The 18,042-nt window shown below is 54.6% G+C and overlaps 1 protein-coding gene across 3 annotated transcripts; it reads left to right on the top strand.

Annotated features, from left to right (window-relative positions):
* Window positions 1–667: 667 nt before the first annotated feature.
* Igf2 (insulin like growth factor 2) lies at window positions 668–9,223 on the top strand. 3 transcript variants are annotated; one of them, XM_029480165.1, is made up of 4 exons: window positions 668–716; window positions 5,837–5,999; window positions 7,208–7,356; window positions 7,604–9,223. In XM_029480165.1, the coding sequence occupies exons 2-4, from the start codon at window positions 5,843–5,845 to the stop codon at window positions 7,838–7,840; spliced, it is 543 nt and encodes a 180-aa protein (XP_029336025.1). In that variant the 5' UTR covers window positions 668–716; window positions 5,837–5,842; the 3' UTR covers window positions 7,841–9,223. The 3 variants fall into 3 exon arrangements, with proteins under 3 accessions (XP_029336025.1, XP_021023330.1, XP_021023331.1); XM_021167671.2 differs by lacking the exon at window positions 668–716 and adding an exon at window positions 2,819–3,274; XM_021167672.2 differs by lacking the exon at window positions 668–716 and adding an exon at window positions 4,145–4,253.
* Window positions 9,224–18,042: the final 8,819 nt, after the last annotated feature.

Raw genomic sequence — 18,042 nt, 5'->3', positions numbered from 1 at the left:
GAATTTTCTTAAACCCAACAGCAACAACAAACCACCTAACTTCTACAGATTAGTCTAGGATTTTGTGGGTTCCCCAAGCTTTCTAACCAAGATATTGGGTTCCCCTCATTAGGCCTGGATCAAGATGCCCCCCCATTTTTGCATAGAATAATTTTCCTCATTCCCCAACTTGGATTCTAATTTTTCTGGAATCTCAAATTTAGTCATTCACCACAGCTTTCCCATTTATGGAGTCGCCTTCGAGTCCCCCTACTTTGGGCCGCTCATTCCCAGGGCCGCAAATCAGACAAGGGTCTGATTTGGGAACCCCGAAATTTGATCATTGTTTCCGCTGGCCACTTTCGGCAGCTTCCCGTCCTGCGCATAACATTGGTATCGGCCTCGTCACTTCTCCTATGGTGTCCCAGCGGCAGCACAGATTTTGGAAAAGTGTGTGTGTCCCAAACACGCACCGCACACTGCGCGGCGGCCAGGACGTGGGCAGTGCTGCTCCCGTGTCCAGGAAAACGACTGGGCATTGCCCCCAGTTTCCCCCAAATTTGGGCATTGTCCCCGGGTCTTCCAACGGACTGGGCGTTGCCCCGGTTCACTGGGGACTGCCCTTGGGGTCTCGCTCACCTTCAGCAGCGTCCACTTCAGCAGCTCCCACTTCATCCGCTCTCCCGCCCTGCTCCTCCGATCCTCCTGCGCCAGCGGACCCGACCTTCGGCCTTGTGGTGAGCTCCCCGTGGCGCGCTCCCTCGTGTCCCAGCTCTTCCACTGCGGGACACCGGCTCCCTCGCAGTTTGTCCTCAGGGCTGCTGCGGAGTAGCGCGGGAGCAGGCTGCTGGCTTCTCCCTCGGCGGCCACGCTCCTTTGGGCTGGGCGCTCCGAAACGCGCGCCACTTTGTGTGCACTCTGCAAACAACGCGGTGATAGGGAAAGCGCCTGGGCCGCCAGGAAGCGGGAAGGGCAGAGCGCTCGGGCGGCTTGGAGCCTCCAACCCTACAGGTCGAGGGCTTGGGGAAGCGAGTGTAGAGCGCCGGCGCGGTGATTGATGGTCCGGCCCGGAGGTTAGCCCCGGGTGCACCGGTTTCCGCCAGTAGTGGCCCCTTAGAGGCCTAGAGGTGCGGAGGTCGGGAGAGGGAAACGAGGTGCACCGGTTTAGGAGTGATTTTGACTTGGTAAAAATCACAATGGCTTCTTATATCTGAAACCACCCGGGGAGAGTTTCTTAATAGCCCCAAATTATCGCATTGGCCCCTGGGGCCGAACCTGCAACTAAGCAAATTCAAAGTGCTGAGGACAGGGAACTGTTATCTGCACATACTGGGTGGGGTCCCAAAGGCGCGCCGCTTAGAAGCACTTCAGTGAGCTCTGGTTTACAGGTCTGGTTTGAGCTACATTTCCCGCCCTGCTTCTTTTTCTGCTGAAGGGCGCAGACATTGTGCGGGGGCTCCACGCGGGGCCCAGATCTGGCGTGGCCAAGCCAGCCTTCCCTTCATTGTGCACCTGGTGGCCCCCCAAAGGCTGCTAGGAGATCCCAGGCAAAGCAGAGGTTAGGAGCACTTAGTAAGATCTATCTGGCTGCTATTCGAGGTGCCTCGCAGCCCGCCCTGCCTGCTTAGGCAGGTGGAGGCTGCGCGCTCCGCCCGAGCAGATCCAGGGGACTGTCCCCTGCTTGGCAAGTAGGTCCCTGTGAGGACCCTCTACCCAGCTACCTGCGCCTTAACTCAGTCGGCCGGGATGCGTCTACCTTGTAACCCTCTAACTGAGCACAGGTCCCTCCACTACCACTGAGGCCTAGGGTGCCACGCACGTTGGTTCGCACCACGCGCCCATGTTGCACAAGCACAGGGCACCCCGGAAACATGACATGGGACCTCGATTTTTAGGGATAGACACCCAGGATTTAGTGGGCCTGCTGGGGCGCACAGTCCCCCCCCCATCTTTGCCACCAGGCACCCCACTCCCCCCCACCGGCAACCCCCGTGCCCAGGGCCCCCGACCCGCATTCCCCGCGTGGCTCGAGTTGCGGGGGCGGTCCCGGGGCGGGGCGAGGGCCCTGCGGACGCCCATTGGCGCGGGCGTAAGGCCAGCGGGGCCCGAGCGGGCGCCGAGCCGCGGGGTGGCGCGGCTATAAGAACCGGGCGTTGGCGCCCGGAGTTCGCCTGCTCTCCGGCGGAGCTGCGTGAGGCCAGGCCGGCCCCCGGCCCCCCCTTCCGGCCGCCCCCGCCTCCTGGCCCACGCCCGCCCGCGCTCGGCCCGCCAGCGCCTCCATCCGGGCTGGCGGCCCCGCGTCGACGCCGTCCGCCACCTCGCTGCTGCTAACTCCTGTGCAGGGCGCCGTCGGCGGGGCCGCGCTCCGTCGGGCCTGCGGATCTCCCCACCGCCTCCTCCTCTATCTACCTCAACACCCCATTCCTGCTTCGCCAGAGGAGGCGGTCCCCACCGCAGGCAGTCCGGCTTGCAGGTCGCCGGCGTTGTCATCCCCCGCGCTCCCCCTCCCAGCCCTCCCCGGCGCGCAGCCCGGCTGCTCCCCTCTTTTCGCTGCAGTCCCGAGCAGCTGAGGCGCCGCCACGCCTGTCCCCCCCACAAGAAGCCCGGGCTTACGACGGCTGAGGGCTCCGTCGACCCTAACCGAGCTGGGTGCCTGTGGCCGGGGTGACGCCTCCATTCCTCCCCCCTCAACACCGTCCTCGGTCCTTCGAAGTTGCATCCTCTCCTCTGCTTAGGGTGCGCCCCCCCTCGCGCACCCGCTTACCCGCCACCTTTCCTAAGCTCCCCTCCTGCCCCCTCCCCGTTCCTCCTCGCCTCAGACTCCCTCCCCCTCACGTCCGCCCTCTGCCTTCGCCTACCCAAGTGGATTAATTATACGCTTTCTGTTTCTCTCCGTGCTGTCCTCTCCCGCTGTGAGCCTACCCGCCTCTCACTGTCCTCTCTCCCTCTCTCCCTCTCTGTGGTCCCCCCCTTTCACGTTCACTCTGTCTCTCTCACTATCTCTGCCCCCCAACTATCCTTGATACAACAGCTGACCTCATTTCCCGATACCTTTCCCCCCCCGAAAGTACAATATCTGGCCCGCCCCAGCCCTAAGATACCCTAAAGAAGCAGAAGAGACGCCCCCCTCCCCACCAAAAAAGCCATCTCCCCGTTCTGTCCCGTCGCACATTCGGCCTCTGCGACTCGGGCAGAGCGGCGCTGGCAGAGGAGTGCCCGGCAGAAGGGCCTTCGCCCGCTGTTCGGTTTGCATACCCGCAGCAGGGAGATGGGCGGCAGCGTCGCCGGCTTCCAGGTAAGGGCTCTCAGTGGCCCTGGGAGTGGGGGGTGCGCAGGGCCCGGCTTGGGCATGGCGGGACTGGTGCGGTGGGTGGGGGGCTGGGGGCTCGTTCCCTAAGCAAACTCTTGTTCCCCCTTGCGCCATGGAGTGGGGGAAGGGGCGGGGGTATGGGGACTGTTGGGGAGGGGGTGCGTAAGTTGAACTCACAGGAGACTTCCTGGTGCTTTACTGTGTGTTGGGGAAGGGGGGGATGGATGAGCTGCATAAAATGTACGATTCGTGCTGTGCAGGCCCTGTACACCCCCCCCCCAAGGGTGCTGAGTGATGAGGAGGGGGGCAGAGTCTCCGAAGCCCACCCTGGTATGTTGACTTTGTGCCAATGAGACAGGAAGGAAAACTGGGTGGGCGGGGCCAAGAGCCCCCCCAAAATTGGCAAAAGAGTCAAGCCAGACCCCACAGTTAGCTTTTCCCCCCACCCACACACCCCAACTCTGTCCCCAACATTCCCAACCTGGAATGTTGGGGGGAGAGGGGACGGTTTCGGGCTCAGAAGGGCAGAGATGTTACAGTTCAAAGAGAAATAACTGCCCCTGCCTTTTACTGGGTGGAACTTTCCATAGGAGGATGTGGGAAGGAGCCCCCTCCCTCCCCCCATTAGTCTGTGCAGAAAGGGCTGGGGGCGCACGATGAGGCCCCCCTCCCACTGGTGGTACTTTGCTAAGGAATGGTCCAAGGCTAGCTCTTGGGGGTGCAGGAGAAAAGGGACTGGCTGGAAGGAGGGAGGGGGCGGGTGCAAAGGGGGCGGGGGGAGTGGTCAGCAGGGAGGGGGTGGGGGGTAGGGTGGAGCCGGGACTGGGAGGAGCCACTCAGACATTAAAAAGCGGAGGCACTGACCAGTTCGCAAACTGGACATTAGCTTCTCCTGTGAGAACCTTCCAGCCTTTTCCTGTCTTCATCCTCTTCCAGCCCCAGCGGCCTCCTTACCCAACTTCAGGTAACCAGGGCCGTGGAGCCAGGACCCTGCTGCCATCCCCACTCCGGCTTGCCCAGTGGGGTGGTCAGGGCACCGGGTAGCCTGAGGCCTCTGCCCTTGCAGCCGGGCCTGCTACTTCTCCCAAGCCTTCGTCCTCCCTCAGCCTCTGTCCTATGCCCCCATTAGATCCAGGCTTACTTACCTGCCCAGTCCTCTACTTTTCCTTCCTCTCTGCCTCCCCACTCCAACAAATTCGGGACTTCCCTGGGCCCTCACCTATCCCTTACCTCCTGGTCAATCTCCTGCTTGCTTCTCCTGGACACCTGGGCTGGACCAGCCAGTGTGATCTTGGCTTTGGGTAGGGACTTCGAGGTCAGCTCTGTCTGCCTGCCCCCCCTCCCAGCCCCCAGGACTAACTGCTGTAGCTATAGCCTGCTGATTGCAAGTGGTTGATGGCACAGAGGGTATTGGGAGGGTCGGTCTGGGTCTTGATGAAGTGGGCAAAGATGACTTTTAGTTACCCAAGGGAGCTCGAACAAATTTGTTTCTTGATTATTCCGCACTGGTCTCTCACATGCTTCTTTGCAGCAAGAAATCCCCTGGGCCTATGGAGCAGAGATTGAGGCTGCGGCCTGGAGGGCTCTACTTAACTGAAGGGTCAAGGGTGGCTTACTGTGGGTCATCGTGGCCTCCCACCACTAAAAAAGCTAGCTAACCATTGTCCCTGCCTGTAGCCACATAGCCTGTGGAGGGGGTGTGTCCCTCCAAAATGGGGTGTTCAGCCTCCCAGGGACCCAAACTGCTGCCCTGGGTAAATTTAGCTCTTATCAGAAAGATGATTCTATGGGCCATAAAGGGACCCTCTAGGGTCCCTGACCATGGATGGAAAGCTCTGAGGTGCCCAGGAAAGTCTATACTTGGAGGACTGGGTGACCCTGGAGAGCAAGGCTCACAGGAGTGCTGACTGTCCCGTTGCGCTAACCATTGGATTCTGACATGGGCCCTGCTCACCATGGCCTGGGAGGTGGGGTGGACGGGTGGGGCTGGCTCTGATGCTTAGGGAGGGGTGGCCAGCTGGGGGGCGGGTAGGTTGGGACTGGTCCCTTTGGATGCACATGCTCCACGGTGGGTGGGGTGGAGCTATCTGCCATCTTGGCCAATGCTTTGGAGGCCAGAGTAGGAGTGGCAGTAGTGATGTGCCCTTGGGCTGGCCCCACCCCCATGATGTCATAGCATGGAAACCAGGTCCAGTGTCCAGCACTGGCCCCTGCTGCTGTGGGTGTGGTTAAGCTGTAATTGCGCCCATGGATGGGTGGTCCTCAAGGGTTTCTTACAGTTCAAAGCCACCACGGGGTGCCTTCCTGGGGTCCATTGAATTTCTCCACACTCAAAGTAGTTTTTGACCTCAGCAATTCAAGTTCCCCTGTTTTCACAGGTTAAATAAATAGTGACATAGACGTCTTTCAAATTCCAATTGCATTTTTAATTAGGAGATGATAGGTGTCTTTGGTGGGGCGGGGGTGGGGGTGGGGGTGAGCCAGTCTCCTGGGATTAGGGGTGTGGCTTGGGGGCCTCTAGCTCAAAGCCTGCATTTCTTTCTCCAGGTACCAATGGGGATCCCAGTGGGGAAGTCGATGTTGGTGCTTCTCATCTCTTTGGCCTTCGCCTTGTGCTGCATCGCTGCTTACGGCCCCAGCGAGACTCTGTGCGGAGGGGAGCTTGTTGACACGCTTCAGTTTGTCTGTTCGGACCGCGGCTTCTACTTCAGTATGTAACTCCAGAGAGGTGGGGGCGGGGGGGCAAGCCTCCCTGGGTGGGGTGACAGTTCGTACACTGGTCTGGCCTTGCTCTTAAGCTACCCCTCCCCCCTGGGCAAGGTCGTAATCTCATAGTCACAAGTCTGATAGTTTTTAAAGTTTTTAAAGTTAATAAAAGCAAAACCAAATGTGGATGTCAAGTCTCAGCCAGGTTGAGAGTGCACGTGTAGTTTGGGGGTACAAGGGGAGAGCTGGACCTTGGCCATCCAACTTGAGGGGTTCCCAGAACTACAACATGGGGTGCTTGCCTGCTTTCAATGTTCATGCTTCTCTAGATTTCCCAGTTGGGGGAGGGGCTGGGCATGGACTCACTGCTCACAGAAGGCAGTGATGGGGACACATGGGTGGGGCATGCCTGGGAGGGGCAGGGGCACCAGAATGGATGACTATCCTTGCTGGCATGAGCCACTCTATCTTCCTCGCCTGGTCCTGGACACGCAGCCTCTTCTTCTTCACTTCTGCCTACCTGCCTGTGAACTGCTCTGGAAACTACTCCTGCTCATGGGTACTGCAGGACCAGTCCTTGGTCGAGAGCCACTCCTGCATGGAGGGGCTTCACAGATAGGAGGGCCCCAAGCCCAACCTCGGACCGTGGGGGAGAGGGGGAAGACGGGAGAAGAGAAGGGAGTGGTTTTTGGGTGCCTCACTCCTCCCCTCCCGTCTTGTTCTCTCCTGCCCTATCTTCCCTTCCTGTCACAGTTCAGCAATGGGGGTTGGGGGTGGGCCCCTCAGGATGGGCCCCAAGTACAGGGACCACACCTGTGTCCACCATGGCCCCCTCGAGGGGCTCACCCCCTCCTCCTCCCTGTTTTCCAAACCACTCCAGTGTGGCCTCTGGTCTCCATGGAGTCTGTGGGACAGTGAAGCTGTGCTGTGTTAGTTACCAGACAGGAGGCACCAGATGCCAGGGGCTGGTCCTGCAGCATGCACCTTTATTTTTCCTTTCTGGGCATCTTGGCCTGTCTGGCTCACACTTCTACCACATCCCTGCAGGGTGACCTAGTATCCGGCCAGGGTCTAGTGGAAGGGCAGGGATAGTTCCTTCCTTCTTCAGCCTTCCCCGGGCAGGGGGGGGGGGCGGGGGCTGGGGAGGCCACCCCTATGGGTGCTGACTCCAGTAGACACTAACTGAAGTTGTCTGTCCTGTGGAACTTCCAGGCAGGCCTTCAAGCCGTGCCAACCGTCGCAGCCGTGGCATCGTGGAAGAGTGCTGCTTCCGCAGCTGCGACCTGGCCCTCCTGGAGACATACTGTGCCACCCCCGCCAAGTCCGAGAGGGACGTGTCTACCTCTCAGGCCGTACTTCCGGTAGGTAGCTAGGTGGGGTTGAAGGAATTATGGGGTGAGACAAAGAGACCACTCACTTCTTGATTTGGGGTACCACGAAGCCCCCCTCACACATTTTACTGTCAGCCTCTGCTCATTAACATAGATATTTCTGGGAAGTTGCCCTGAGCTGAGGTGACTCTAGTGGGAATGGGGATATGCGACACCTAGATGGGAGCTCAGGCTAACATGGTACCCTGAAACCTGCTGACTAGCACCTCCTCTCCAGGACGACTTCCCCAGATACCCCGTGGGCAAGTTCTTCCAATATGACACCTGGAGACAGTCCGCGGGACGCCTGCGCAGAGGCCTGCCTGCCCTCCTGCGTGCCCGCCGGGGTCGCATGCTTGCCAAAGAGCTCGAAGCGTTCAGAGAGGCCAAACGTCATCGTCCCCTGATCGTGTTACCACCCAAAGACCCCGCCCACGGGGGAGCCTCTTCGGAGATGTCCAGCAACCATCAGTGAACCAAATTATGTGGTAATTCTGCAATGTAGTACCATCAATCTGTGACCTCCTCTTGAGCAGGGACAGTTCCATCACGTCCCACACTAAGATCTCTCTGCTCCACTCCCTCCCCAGGTTTCTCCCTACCCACCCCCATGCCCCGCCTCCCCACATCAGGCTGTTCCCCTTGCCCCACACCATCGGGCAAGGGGATCTCAGCAATTCTAAAAAAACAAATTTGATTGGCTCTAAACAACCCAATTGACACCCCCCAAATTATATATTCACATTTAAAAAAAAAACTTTAAAAACTACAGTCCCTTTAAAACAAATTGGCTTTTAAGAAACTCCATAACTGATAATCTAAAAATTAAATAACTAAAGAAATTAATTGGCTAAAAACATACTAAAAATTAATTGGCTTAAAAACAATTGGCAAAATCAAATAATTCGGCGCCCCCCCCCCTTCATCTTCTTTCCATTTGGATCTTTAGTCAAATTGGCTAAGACTTGGATCTCAGAACCCAAGAAGAAAGGAAGGGGACCCAAAATTTTGCAGGTGGCATGTCATTGCTTCAGTGCCCTCTCCTTATCCCAAGCACTTTTAGTGTAAAGCTGGCTGAGAACAACAATAGCCGCCCAAACTCTTTCTTCACTGGTCATTCCATCACAAATGTCCCCCATGTCACCAAGGGGGCTGGGTGAAAGAACCCAAGGAGAAGAACAGAACATGAAAACTGGAAATAGAACTTAATTGGCACAAGCCCCCAGTCCCAAAATCTCACTTTTCTCTACCTACCCTAAAAAGCACATGATTATACTCACACCCACAGGCATTAACACACACATACACATAACACATATGCAGACACACACACACACACACACAGGTATGCACACCCACATAATTGGATGAAAACACTGAAATGGCTGAACAACTTCGATTCGAACCACATTGCCCAAATCAAGGCCCGTCTCAAATTCCCTGAGCAGTTTGCATGGTTTGAGCTCTCCTCCCAATCCATCTAGTTTCTGCTGCTGCCTATTGGCTCTATGTGTGACCAGGCTGCTAGTTCTGTCTTTCTCAGTGAGGGAGGTGTTCTAGCAAGGCTCAATTCCATCTAAGCACCTGTCCACATGGTGAGCCCGGTGCTCCCCAACCCCCCTCCCCCATGAGGACCAATGACTAGCCAGTGTAGAATAAGTTTGGCCAGATAAGGAGATGGCACTGCCAAGTGATACATGCTGCCCAAGTAACCTGACCCCTAGTTGTGCTCCTGGGAAGAAAGATCTGGGGGACAACCCCTACCCTGAGCACACCTATGGGCCATCTCTGTCAGTCTCCTGGGGAGCCCCCACATTTTAGGGGCTCCCCAGGAGACTCACACTGATGTGGGGAGTGTGGGAAGTCTGGCGGTTGGAGGGGTGGGTGGGGGGCAGTGGGGGCTGGGTGGGGGGAGCTATGGGTAGGAAGTGGTCCCAGAGAGGTTTTAGGTGGAAGAATCAGGAGGAGTCACAGGTCAACTTGCAGAATTACTGAAGAATTAGGACCCCAAATTTTATGCCAATTGATCTATTCCCCTCTTTTTATTTCTGGGGCCGGTTTTTTCCTTTTTTTTTTTAATCCCTCCTTAGCTTTTTATGCGCTCATAATCAATTGTACCCATTCCCTACATAACGGGAGCAGTGATCAAGTAATGAATGCATCGAGCCATCAACACCAGCTAGAGCCATCAACACCGGCTAGAGCCATCAACACCGGCTAGAGCCATCAACACCGGCTAGAGCCATCAACACCGGCTACCACAATGTCCTGCTCTCCACAACCTTGATTTTTTTTTTTTTTATCTCTCTCTATCGCTTGGCCTGAGTTGGGAGTGGAGTCTCTGTGGGGTGCTGGCCACGCACCCACAGAGAAATAAAAGGAATTGAGAAGGCCACTACCTGGCCTGACTTCTGGGGACAGTGGCTGGTCCCCAGAAGTTCTGAGGAGTGGAGGGGGCGTGGGGCAGTGTCCCCTCAGGTGTTAGGAAGGTGCTCGGAGGCCACTAAAGATGGGGCTCCCAGCTGGCCACTGCCAGTTGGGGGGGAAGGGGATAGAGATGTGAGAGTAGACAGGTTCCATCAGGCGGGAGCAAGTGGCTGCCTTCTGAGCATTTGGGGGAGATCCTCTCCCGTCCCTCAGTGTCATCTTGCCCACTCATCAGCACCCCACCTTGCCCCCAGGAGGTCTGGAGCTCTACAGACCTCCTGGGGGCAAGGTGGGGTGAGGCCCGGAGTTGGGGAAGCTAGGAGGCTAAAAGCCTACAGAGCCAGGAGAACTGTATACATGGGGTCATCTGGGCCCTGGGGCCTGAGGGTCTGGTGAGCCGTAGCAGCCACTCCACGGTGCCTAGGACTGCGGCGGGGAACAGGGCGACTGGAGGTTTACCTCACCCCCACTTCTGCTTCCAGTGCAGTCCCCCTGCCCAACAGTCCAACTAGCAATCTAGAGGCCTGAGGCTTCTGGGCCCAGGTGACAGGACTGGCACCACCCTGGGGGCGGTGTGTGTTAGTCAAGCATGGCACAGAGGGTCCCTCAGCAAGTGCCTAAAGAATGGGCCATTTGGAACATTGGACAGAAACTCAAAGAGTAAATTGTTATAATTGGAGACTATGAATTGGCCTGGTATCCAAAACATCTCGAGGCACCCTAAATTACCTGCCCATTTGGCTGGACACCCACCCAGTGTTAATATGCCTCGTGGGATGGGTGCTTTCAGGGGCATTTGCTGACCACCCTCTGTGTCCCCACATTTGCAGTTCTCCCCATCATAGGTCACCCTGATGCAGGCACCTCCCTGGCCTCCCATGCCTAGTGTGGCCCTCCATCTTGTCTCTTCCCTACTGTCTTCAGTGGGATCCCCTCTTGGGTCCCTCCCTTTGTCATCATGTGAAGACTTCCCACGCGTCGAACGCCATATGTCACCTGTGCCACTGTCCATGTCATCCAGCAGTGGCCCCAGGTGTTTGCCTCAACTCAGTCCCTCTAACATGCATTTTCTGGCAAAATCCAAAGCTTGGGTTTTGTTTTTAACCTGTTAACGCTCGCAAACCTAATAAAGCATTTAAAATACTATTTATTGAGTTCTTTCCTCTTTTATTTGGGGGAGGGGGCAAAGGGAGGGAAGGTTGGGTGGGAGGGAGGGGAGGAGTAAAGGGTTCCTGATGCCTGGGGGAGGGGGACAAAGGGGCAGCAGATGAAGAGGAAAAGCCTTTGAAGTATGAGAATTGGGGCTCAATAAGGCACTTTGAGGAATCCAGAGGGTAGAGGACATTTGCCCTAAGTCCTCATAGATGGGGTGCTGTGGCGCTAAAGGGGTCCCATGATGTTTTCAGATGAGCCATGAATACCTACCCCAGGGAACATTGCCCTTAGCCTTGGGAGTTGGGGAGCAAGATGGGTGAGGACTTGTGGTTGGTGATGGACATGGGGACTCAGGGTGAGACCACCTAAGATGGTTTCCCTGCGCATGCAGTCATCCCTACTGTTCCCTCTATAAAGGCTATGCTAGAGCCTGTCCCCAGTAGTCATTAGACCCACTTGCCCAGTGGTAGTGGTCTTTGGCATCCCTGACCCTGGGAGTAAAGTGAGGCCAACCCCTAGATGCTTGAAACCTGGCCTGGGTATCTTCTTTCTGCACCTTTACAAGTCCTTAGTCCCCCACTTATCCTAGTGCAAGTGGGCACATGCCCTTCCCCCTGTGGGAGGAGCCCAGGCTGGGGCAGCGCTGAGGTCCTGTGCCTGGCACCCTGCTCCTTTTCCCCAGTTATTGCTACACACTAGCATTTCTTTTTACTGTGTTTGGCTAGTTTTTTGATAGAGAGGCTCACACTCTACCCCAGGCAAGCTTGGAACTGCACATGGATGGATGTCCATGCTGGCCTGGAACTCATGGCAGTCTCAATCCTGCCCCAGATACCTGGGCACTGAAATTACAGGTGCAAGCCATTAGCTTTTAGTTTTGTTTGCACTCCGGAGTCTCTGCTGGGCATGCTAAAGGGGGACTTCCGGGCAGCCTACAAATCCAAGGGCTGCTTTTAAACTCAGGGTACACAGGAGTCATGTGGGGGGGGCTGCTTAGAAGACACAAGCTCATCCTTGAAGAGGAAGACTGGATAGCAGCAGCAAGGTGAAAATGAAGGGCACTGGCCAGCCTCTGGCTTGACAGAGTTGTGGCTAGTTCGGGGACTGGATCTGAGCAGACCACCTTCCCACCCAGTGAGTCTTTCTTCTGAGACTCTTCAGTATCTTCTAGGTGGGTGGAGGAAGGCTCAGAGATGCCCACTCCTTTGAGGACTATTCAGTGTGTTCTCACCAGTCCCATATAGTCTCCTGAAAGCCCACTGTGGGCCTGTCCACCTTCTGTCAATTCCACAGTTGACTAGGACACTATGGAGCTGCCCTGGGGGTGTCCAGGCACCAGACTCTTACCCCTTTTCCCAAGCTGGTTCCTTTCCTGACTTGCTAACCAAGATCACCTAAACCTGGAGTTCTTGGCACCTCCCGATATATCCGCTCGTCCCTGATGAACCCCTAGAGCTCTGGGATGCCCTCCTTGACCCACTGTTGTTGGCCTTTACTCTCTCAGCAGTGGGCACATGCCTTCTCCAGGGCCTCCTCTGACCTCCCTGAAGTCTTGGGTAAAATAAACCACTTTGCCCAGTCTTTTGGGGTCAGTCTTCACCGCTAAGAAACCCTCCTCTGGGTTGCCTTAACACCCCTTAACCCCCACCTGAGTGCTCCAGGACTCTTTTCTCTCCATTTCCTGCTTGGCAAATTCTGCTTGTCAAAGTTTTTCCCTCTGCAGATCCAGTTATCTGTCTAGTTAACTGCCTGTCTCTCTGCCCACTTTTATGACTCTCATTCATCCATCCTTTTGCTTACTCATCCTCCAACCAATCATCCATCCATCTATTCTCCCCCTCATCTATTCCATACATATATCCATATATCTGTCCAAACATCCACCCATCTACTTACTCATACATTTAACCATCCACCCACCAATCCATCCATCTATCCATCCCCTTACCCACCAATCCATTTATCCATCCCCCTACCCATCTTTCTGCTGTTTCACCCACTGGTACACTTATTCAAGTACCCATCTGTCTACTTATCCACCCATCCATTGCCCTACCCACCTATGTCCTACATCCACCTACCTATCCTTGCCCATTTACCCATTCACCACCCATGCACCCACTCACCCTCTCATCTATCCCCCATCCATTAATGCACACATTCATCTACCTATCAATCTATTTACCTACCCATCCATAGCATCTATGTGTCTGCTATATAACCATCCATCAAACCACTTATCTATCTGCCCATTTGTCCTCAACCCACCTCCCATCTATCCACCAACTCCTCTACCTGTCCAGTCAGCCACACATCCCATATTAACCTATTCATCCACCTAACCTCTCATCTACCTATCCATATGTTTACCCACCCACCCATCATTCTACCCACCCATACTCTAATTCACTCATCAACCCATTCATCCACCTATTCACTCATTCATCAACCTACCAATCTACCAATTCATCTATACCCATTCATTTATTCATCCACCCACCCATCTATCCATCTACCCACCACTCAACCATCTATCCATCCACCCATCCACCATGACTTGTTCATTTATCTACTCACTGACTCATTAAGCCACCTATTTGTCCATCTGCCTACCTGCTCACCCATCCACCCACCCACCAACCATCTGTCTATCTATCCATTACCCACCCGCTATCCATTCACCCATCACTTCCCCATCCACACATGTGGGTGGGCATCTATAATGTTCAGGATGCCTCATCAGGGGCTGGGTGAGTGTGATGGAAGTGCTGAATGGGCCTCACCAAGAAGATGACACGCAGACTGTAGAAAGTATAGAGAAGAACATGTAAGGGGTGGAATACACATGCCTAGACCTAGAGCATTAGAGCATCATTACTCGGAATGGGGTAGGGTTGCAGCAGCAGGAGGGACAAATGTAAGTGATGATGTCAGAGCTGGAACAAGGTCAGGACACATGGGCCATCTAAAGCCATTGCTATCCACTCAGCAAACACTTATGGACATCTCTTCACTGGGTTGAATGATGTCCTCCAGAAATACATATTTATCTCTGGACACTGGGACCTATGAATGTGACCTTATTTAAAGAAAAGAAGGGCCTTCAAAATTATAGAAGGACTTTGCAATGACATTATTTTGAATTTAGGGTAGGCCTAACTCAAATGAAAGTTGTCCTCAAGAGACCTGAGACGGTTACATATGGAATAAATTTATAGACAAAGACAGAGGCAGGGACTGGAGTTATGAAGTCACAAGCCAGAGGATGCCTGGGGGTCCTTGGGAGCTGGAAGAGTTAGGAAGGACCACAACCTAGTGTCTTGGAAAGGAGCATGGCCTTGGCACACCTTGATATTAGGCTCCCGGTCTTTAATGAAATGTGTTACGATTGTAGAAGCTCCCAGTTTGTGGTTGTTTAGGAAAGGGATTACACTAGAGTGCCCTCCTTCTGTTATAGCACAGCACAGGTCTGGGTATGGAAGGTCCCATAACAAGTAACCTCAAGAAGAGCTTCTAGTTAGTGGTCTAACCCTGCCAGGCCACATCTCCATTGCCCTAGGTAGGGCATTGTCCCACTTACCTCCCTGCAGCAGCTCCCAAGTGGTGGTACATGAAATACCAGACACCATCCCACTTCTGCTTGGAACATGCTAGATGCCTCTAGATAAGCCAACCAACTTGTGGTGACCAGAAGCCACCTTGATACACCCAGCCAACCACTACTATCCCTAACAATTGTCCCAGTCACAAGCGCCTGATATCTGGGGACCTTTGACCTTCTGCAAGGGCTGCACTGTCTGGACCACTTCCCCTGAGAGACCTGTTCCAAGTACCCTTCCATCACAAAGCCTATCCTGAGTACCCTGTACACAATGGCATTTCATATGTATGGATTCCACAAAGGCTCTAGGAATAAAGAGAATAGGTTTCAAAATGGTACCACTTATGCCCATTTGTTCTCCCAGGACATCCTAAAAATCTTTCCACCCCTTATCTCCATGCCCACAACCTATAAGACAGACTCTACCACACACGCCCCCAGTCATATTCTTCATGAGAGCAGAGTGATGAGTCCAGATCTTGCCTTTGTCCACTTAGAATCCTCTGTGGCTCACATGGACTGTTGGGTGAAACTCAGAGACTGACTATGCTTTGGGTTCTTCAGCATATGACATTGGCCCATATCTCAGTTGTCACATACCAATTCTTTCATCTCCTAGATTCCCTCACTCAGTGTCCCCACACCCAGTCCTGAAAGGTGGCTGTCCTCTCTCCCAGACCCTTTGGCATCTGGCATCACCCTGACTGCCTTGGCATGCTTTCTGCTATCCTGGGCAGTTCTTTTCTGAACCCCCAAATGTCTGATCTTCTTTAGATAGCAGTTGGGCCCCTTTCCCTGTTCCCTAGAGATGCAGAGAAGTGCAAGATGTCTGCTTTCGGATTCTCCCAGAATTTGTCTGGATTTCTCTGTAGCTTTCACTGTAGAGCTGGCCACAGAAATGGTCCTTCTGGGGACCCCAGGACAACCTCTTGGGAGACCCAGGCTTATTCATGTCCATCTTCTTCAGGGGTGAGTCCTAGTCTTCTCTGGCCTCTTACTCTTGGACTGAGTCCCTGGAGCAGGTCATTAGACTCATCTTTAAACACTTGTTTCCACCTGCCTTGGTGTACTGACACCCAGGGTCCTCAGGTCTCCCCAGTCACTGAGGCCTGGCTCCCAGGAGCTCTTGCCTAGGCATAGACAGGTTGGGGTTAGAGGCAGTGCCATGCTGACAGTACCCTCCAAGCCTGGTCTCTCTACCTGCTCTGCTGAGCCCTGCCCCTGCCCAGCCCCCTTCTGGCTGCTGGGCCCAAGGCCTGAGGCCTCATTAGCGCAGCCTGCAGCCTCTCCTGCTCCCAGCCCCAGCCAACCCTGGCCTCGGCCGGCCAGAAACCAAAGAGAAAATGCCTGTTTATGCCAGTTATGCCGAAAGCAAAACAGTTTGTGGTTTGTGACCCAAATTTTTTGCCTTTTTTTTTTTTCAGAACATAACAAAGCCCAAGACAACTCCCTCCCTGCCCCCACCCTCCCCCCAGGCAGACAGAACTGATCTGTTTACACTGGCTGCTATGCACCCCCACTGGCCTAGGCTCTGGCCTTGCCCTCATCCTGAGTACTGGGCGCCCCCAGAAAGGGGTTTGTAGGCCCGGTGAAGTGGCAAGGAAAGTGAAGGAAGCAGAGGAGGCTCTGTCTCCCCTGGGGCAATAGAAGGATACATCTGGAGTCTACGAGTATTAGGGCTCAGTCAGACTTGATCCATCCTGGACAGAGGAGGAAGGTGGGGAAAGCACGGTGGTGCGGTTGATCCCCAGGTCTGCCCTGAGGTGCCAAGAGCTTACCTCCACTTCATGAGACTGGTGCCTAGGCCAATAGGCCCTTAGACTACCTGTCCACTAGCCTCCTTCCTGCATCTCCTCATCCCTCAAGGTCCATGATGCCCTGAAGCCCACAGAGCAGGAATGTCTTCTGTCACCATGTCCTAAGTCAGGGGGTCAACAGATGAATAGCCAGGTATTTTCTGGTGGCCATTGTGAAGGTATGAACTACCTCTGAAGAGCTGGCTGGGATTGGTTGCTTGAACTGTGGAAGTCCTGTGGTCAGGACTCTGGCCATACAGAAAGAAGGACAGGGCCCCCACTTGCTCTTGCTCTCTTGGGAGACAGGAAGCCTAGGCAAGCCTTTTCGTTGAACCGTATCACAGCTCCAAAGCAGACACTCTCTCACTCTTCCTAGGAAATTCTAGTCTACACTCGTTTTCATTCTCCTGTGTCTGTACCAGTCTGGATCATAGAAGGGGCTCCTCTGAGTCAAGGGGGCCCTAAGATAAGTTCCACCAGAGGGACCAGAAGGATGGCATCTGGGCCTGAAAAAGACCTCCCTCTCCCATGAGAAATTTTCTGCCCTTGCATCTGAAGAGGGTGGAGCAGGAGGACCTGTATATGGAAGTCTGGAAGAGTGTCTTTGTAGAAAGGACAATCAGGAGGACAAAGGGCCCCAGGGTTGAGTCCTGGCTCTGAACCTTAGTTCAACCTGCCAAGGCTCTGGGTGGCAACAGGTAGTTTTTAGGGAGAGACCAAGGCACCCAGATGAAGTTTAGGAAAGATGGTGTACATAAAGGATGCACTGGAGCTGGGGAAAATTTGTGGGGTAATGATAGTTGGGGCAGAAGGGTCAGGATTGGGTGGGGAGCAGGGGTGGCGCTCCAGTTGGGAGGAGCACAATATGAGGAGCACCAACACCATTGCACTAACTAGGGTGGGGTGTTCTTCCCACCCCTCCCAGCCTCATAAAGAGCAGGCCTGGGCTCATCTGCTGGTGGGGTTGAAGGGTAAGCAAAGAGTACTGCCTCCTGCCCTGGAGGCCATTGGGGGCTGCCCTTGGCCTGCCTGGCAGGCTCCTCTTGCTGGCCTAGAGGATTGCTTTTGGGAAGGTCTGGGCAGTACCTCTACTTCCCCCCTCCCTTGCCTGCCATCCCTGGCCTCCCCTCGATCAGGACCAGATGTGCCTTGGAGCAGGAATTCTAGCTATTTTGTTAGCCAGCCGCTTGCTGGACTTTCTGATAAGGCAAATTGGTTCTCTACAGAGTTGGGCGTGGAAGAGGAGGAGAAGGAGGAGAGAGAACAATATGCCCACCCTCTCATCTTCCTGTGCCAGTGATGCCCCAGAGAGGTTCCTGGCCCAACTCCAGAAGCTTCTTTCTGACACATACTAAGGTGATAAAAGGTATGCTAGTGCCCAGGAGATGCGAGTGGGCTAAAGCTCGTGGGGCCTCCCTACAAAGCCTGGTAAAAGGCAAAGAAATGCAGAGCAGAGTCCCTACAGTGGTGCTGTTGGTAGCTGCTGCCATGGTTGAACTAGTCCTTCAATGGTTTTGCAACCCCAGATCTAACACAGCACAGTCAGGATCCTCCATGACATCTGGGATCTCATTGCTTCCCATTTGTGAGAACCACCTACCTTCCTCCTTTTCCTTTCCTTTCCTTTCCTTTCCTTTCCTTTCCTTTCCTTTCCTTTCCTTTCCTTTCCTTTCCTTTCCTTTCCTTTCCTTTCCTTTC

Source organism: Mus caroli, chromosome 7 (genome assembly GCF_900094665.2).
Source record: "Mus caroli chromosome 7, CAROLI_EIJ_v1.1, whole genome shotgun sequence".
NCBI classification, from domain to species: Eukaryota; Metazoa; Chordata; class Mammalia; order Rodentia; family Muridae; genus Mus; species Mus caroli.
This window is presented reverse-complemented; position numbering and strand designations above follow the sequence as displayed.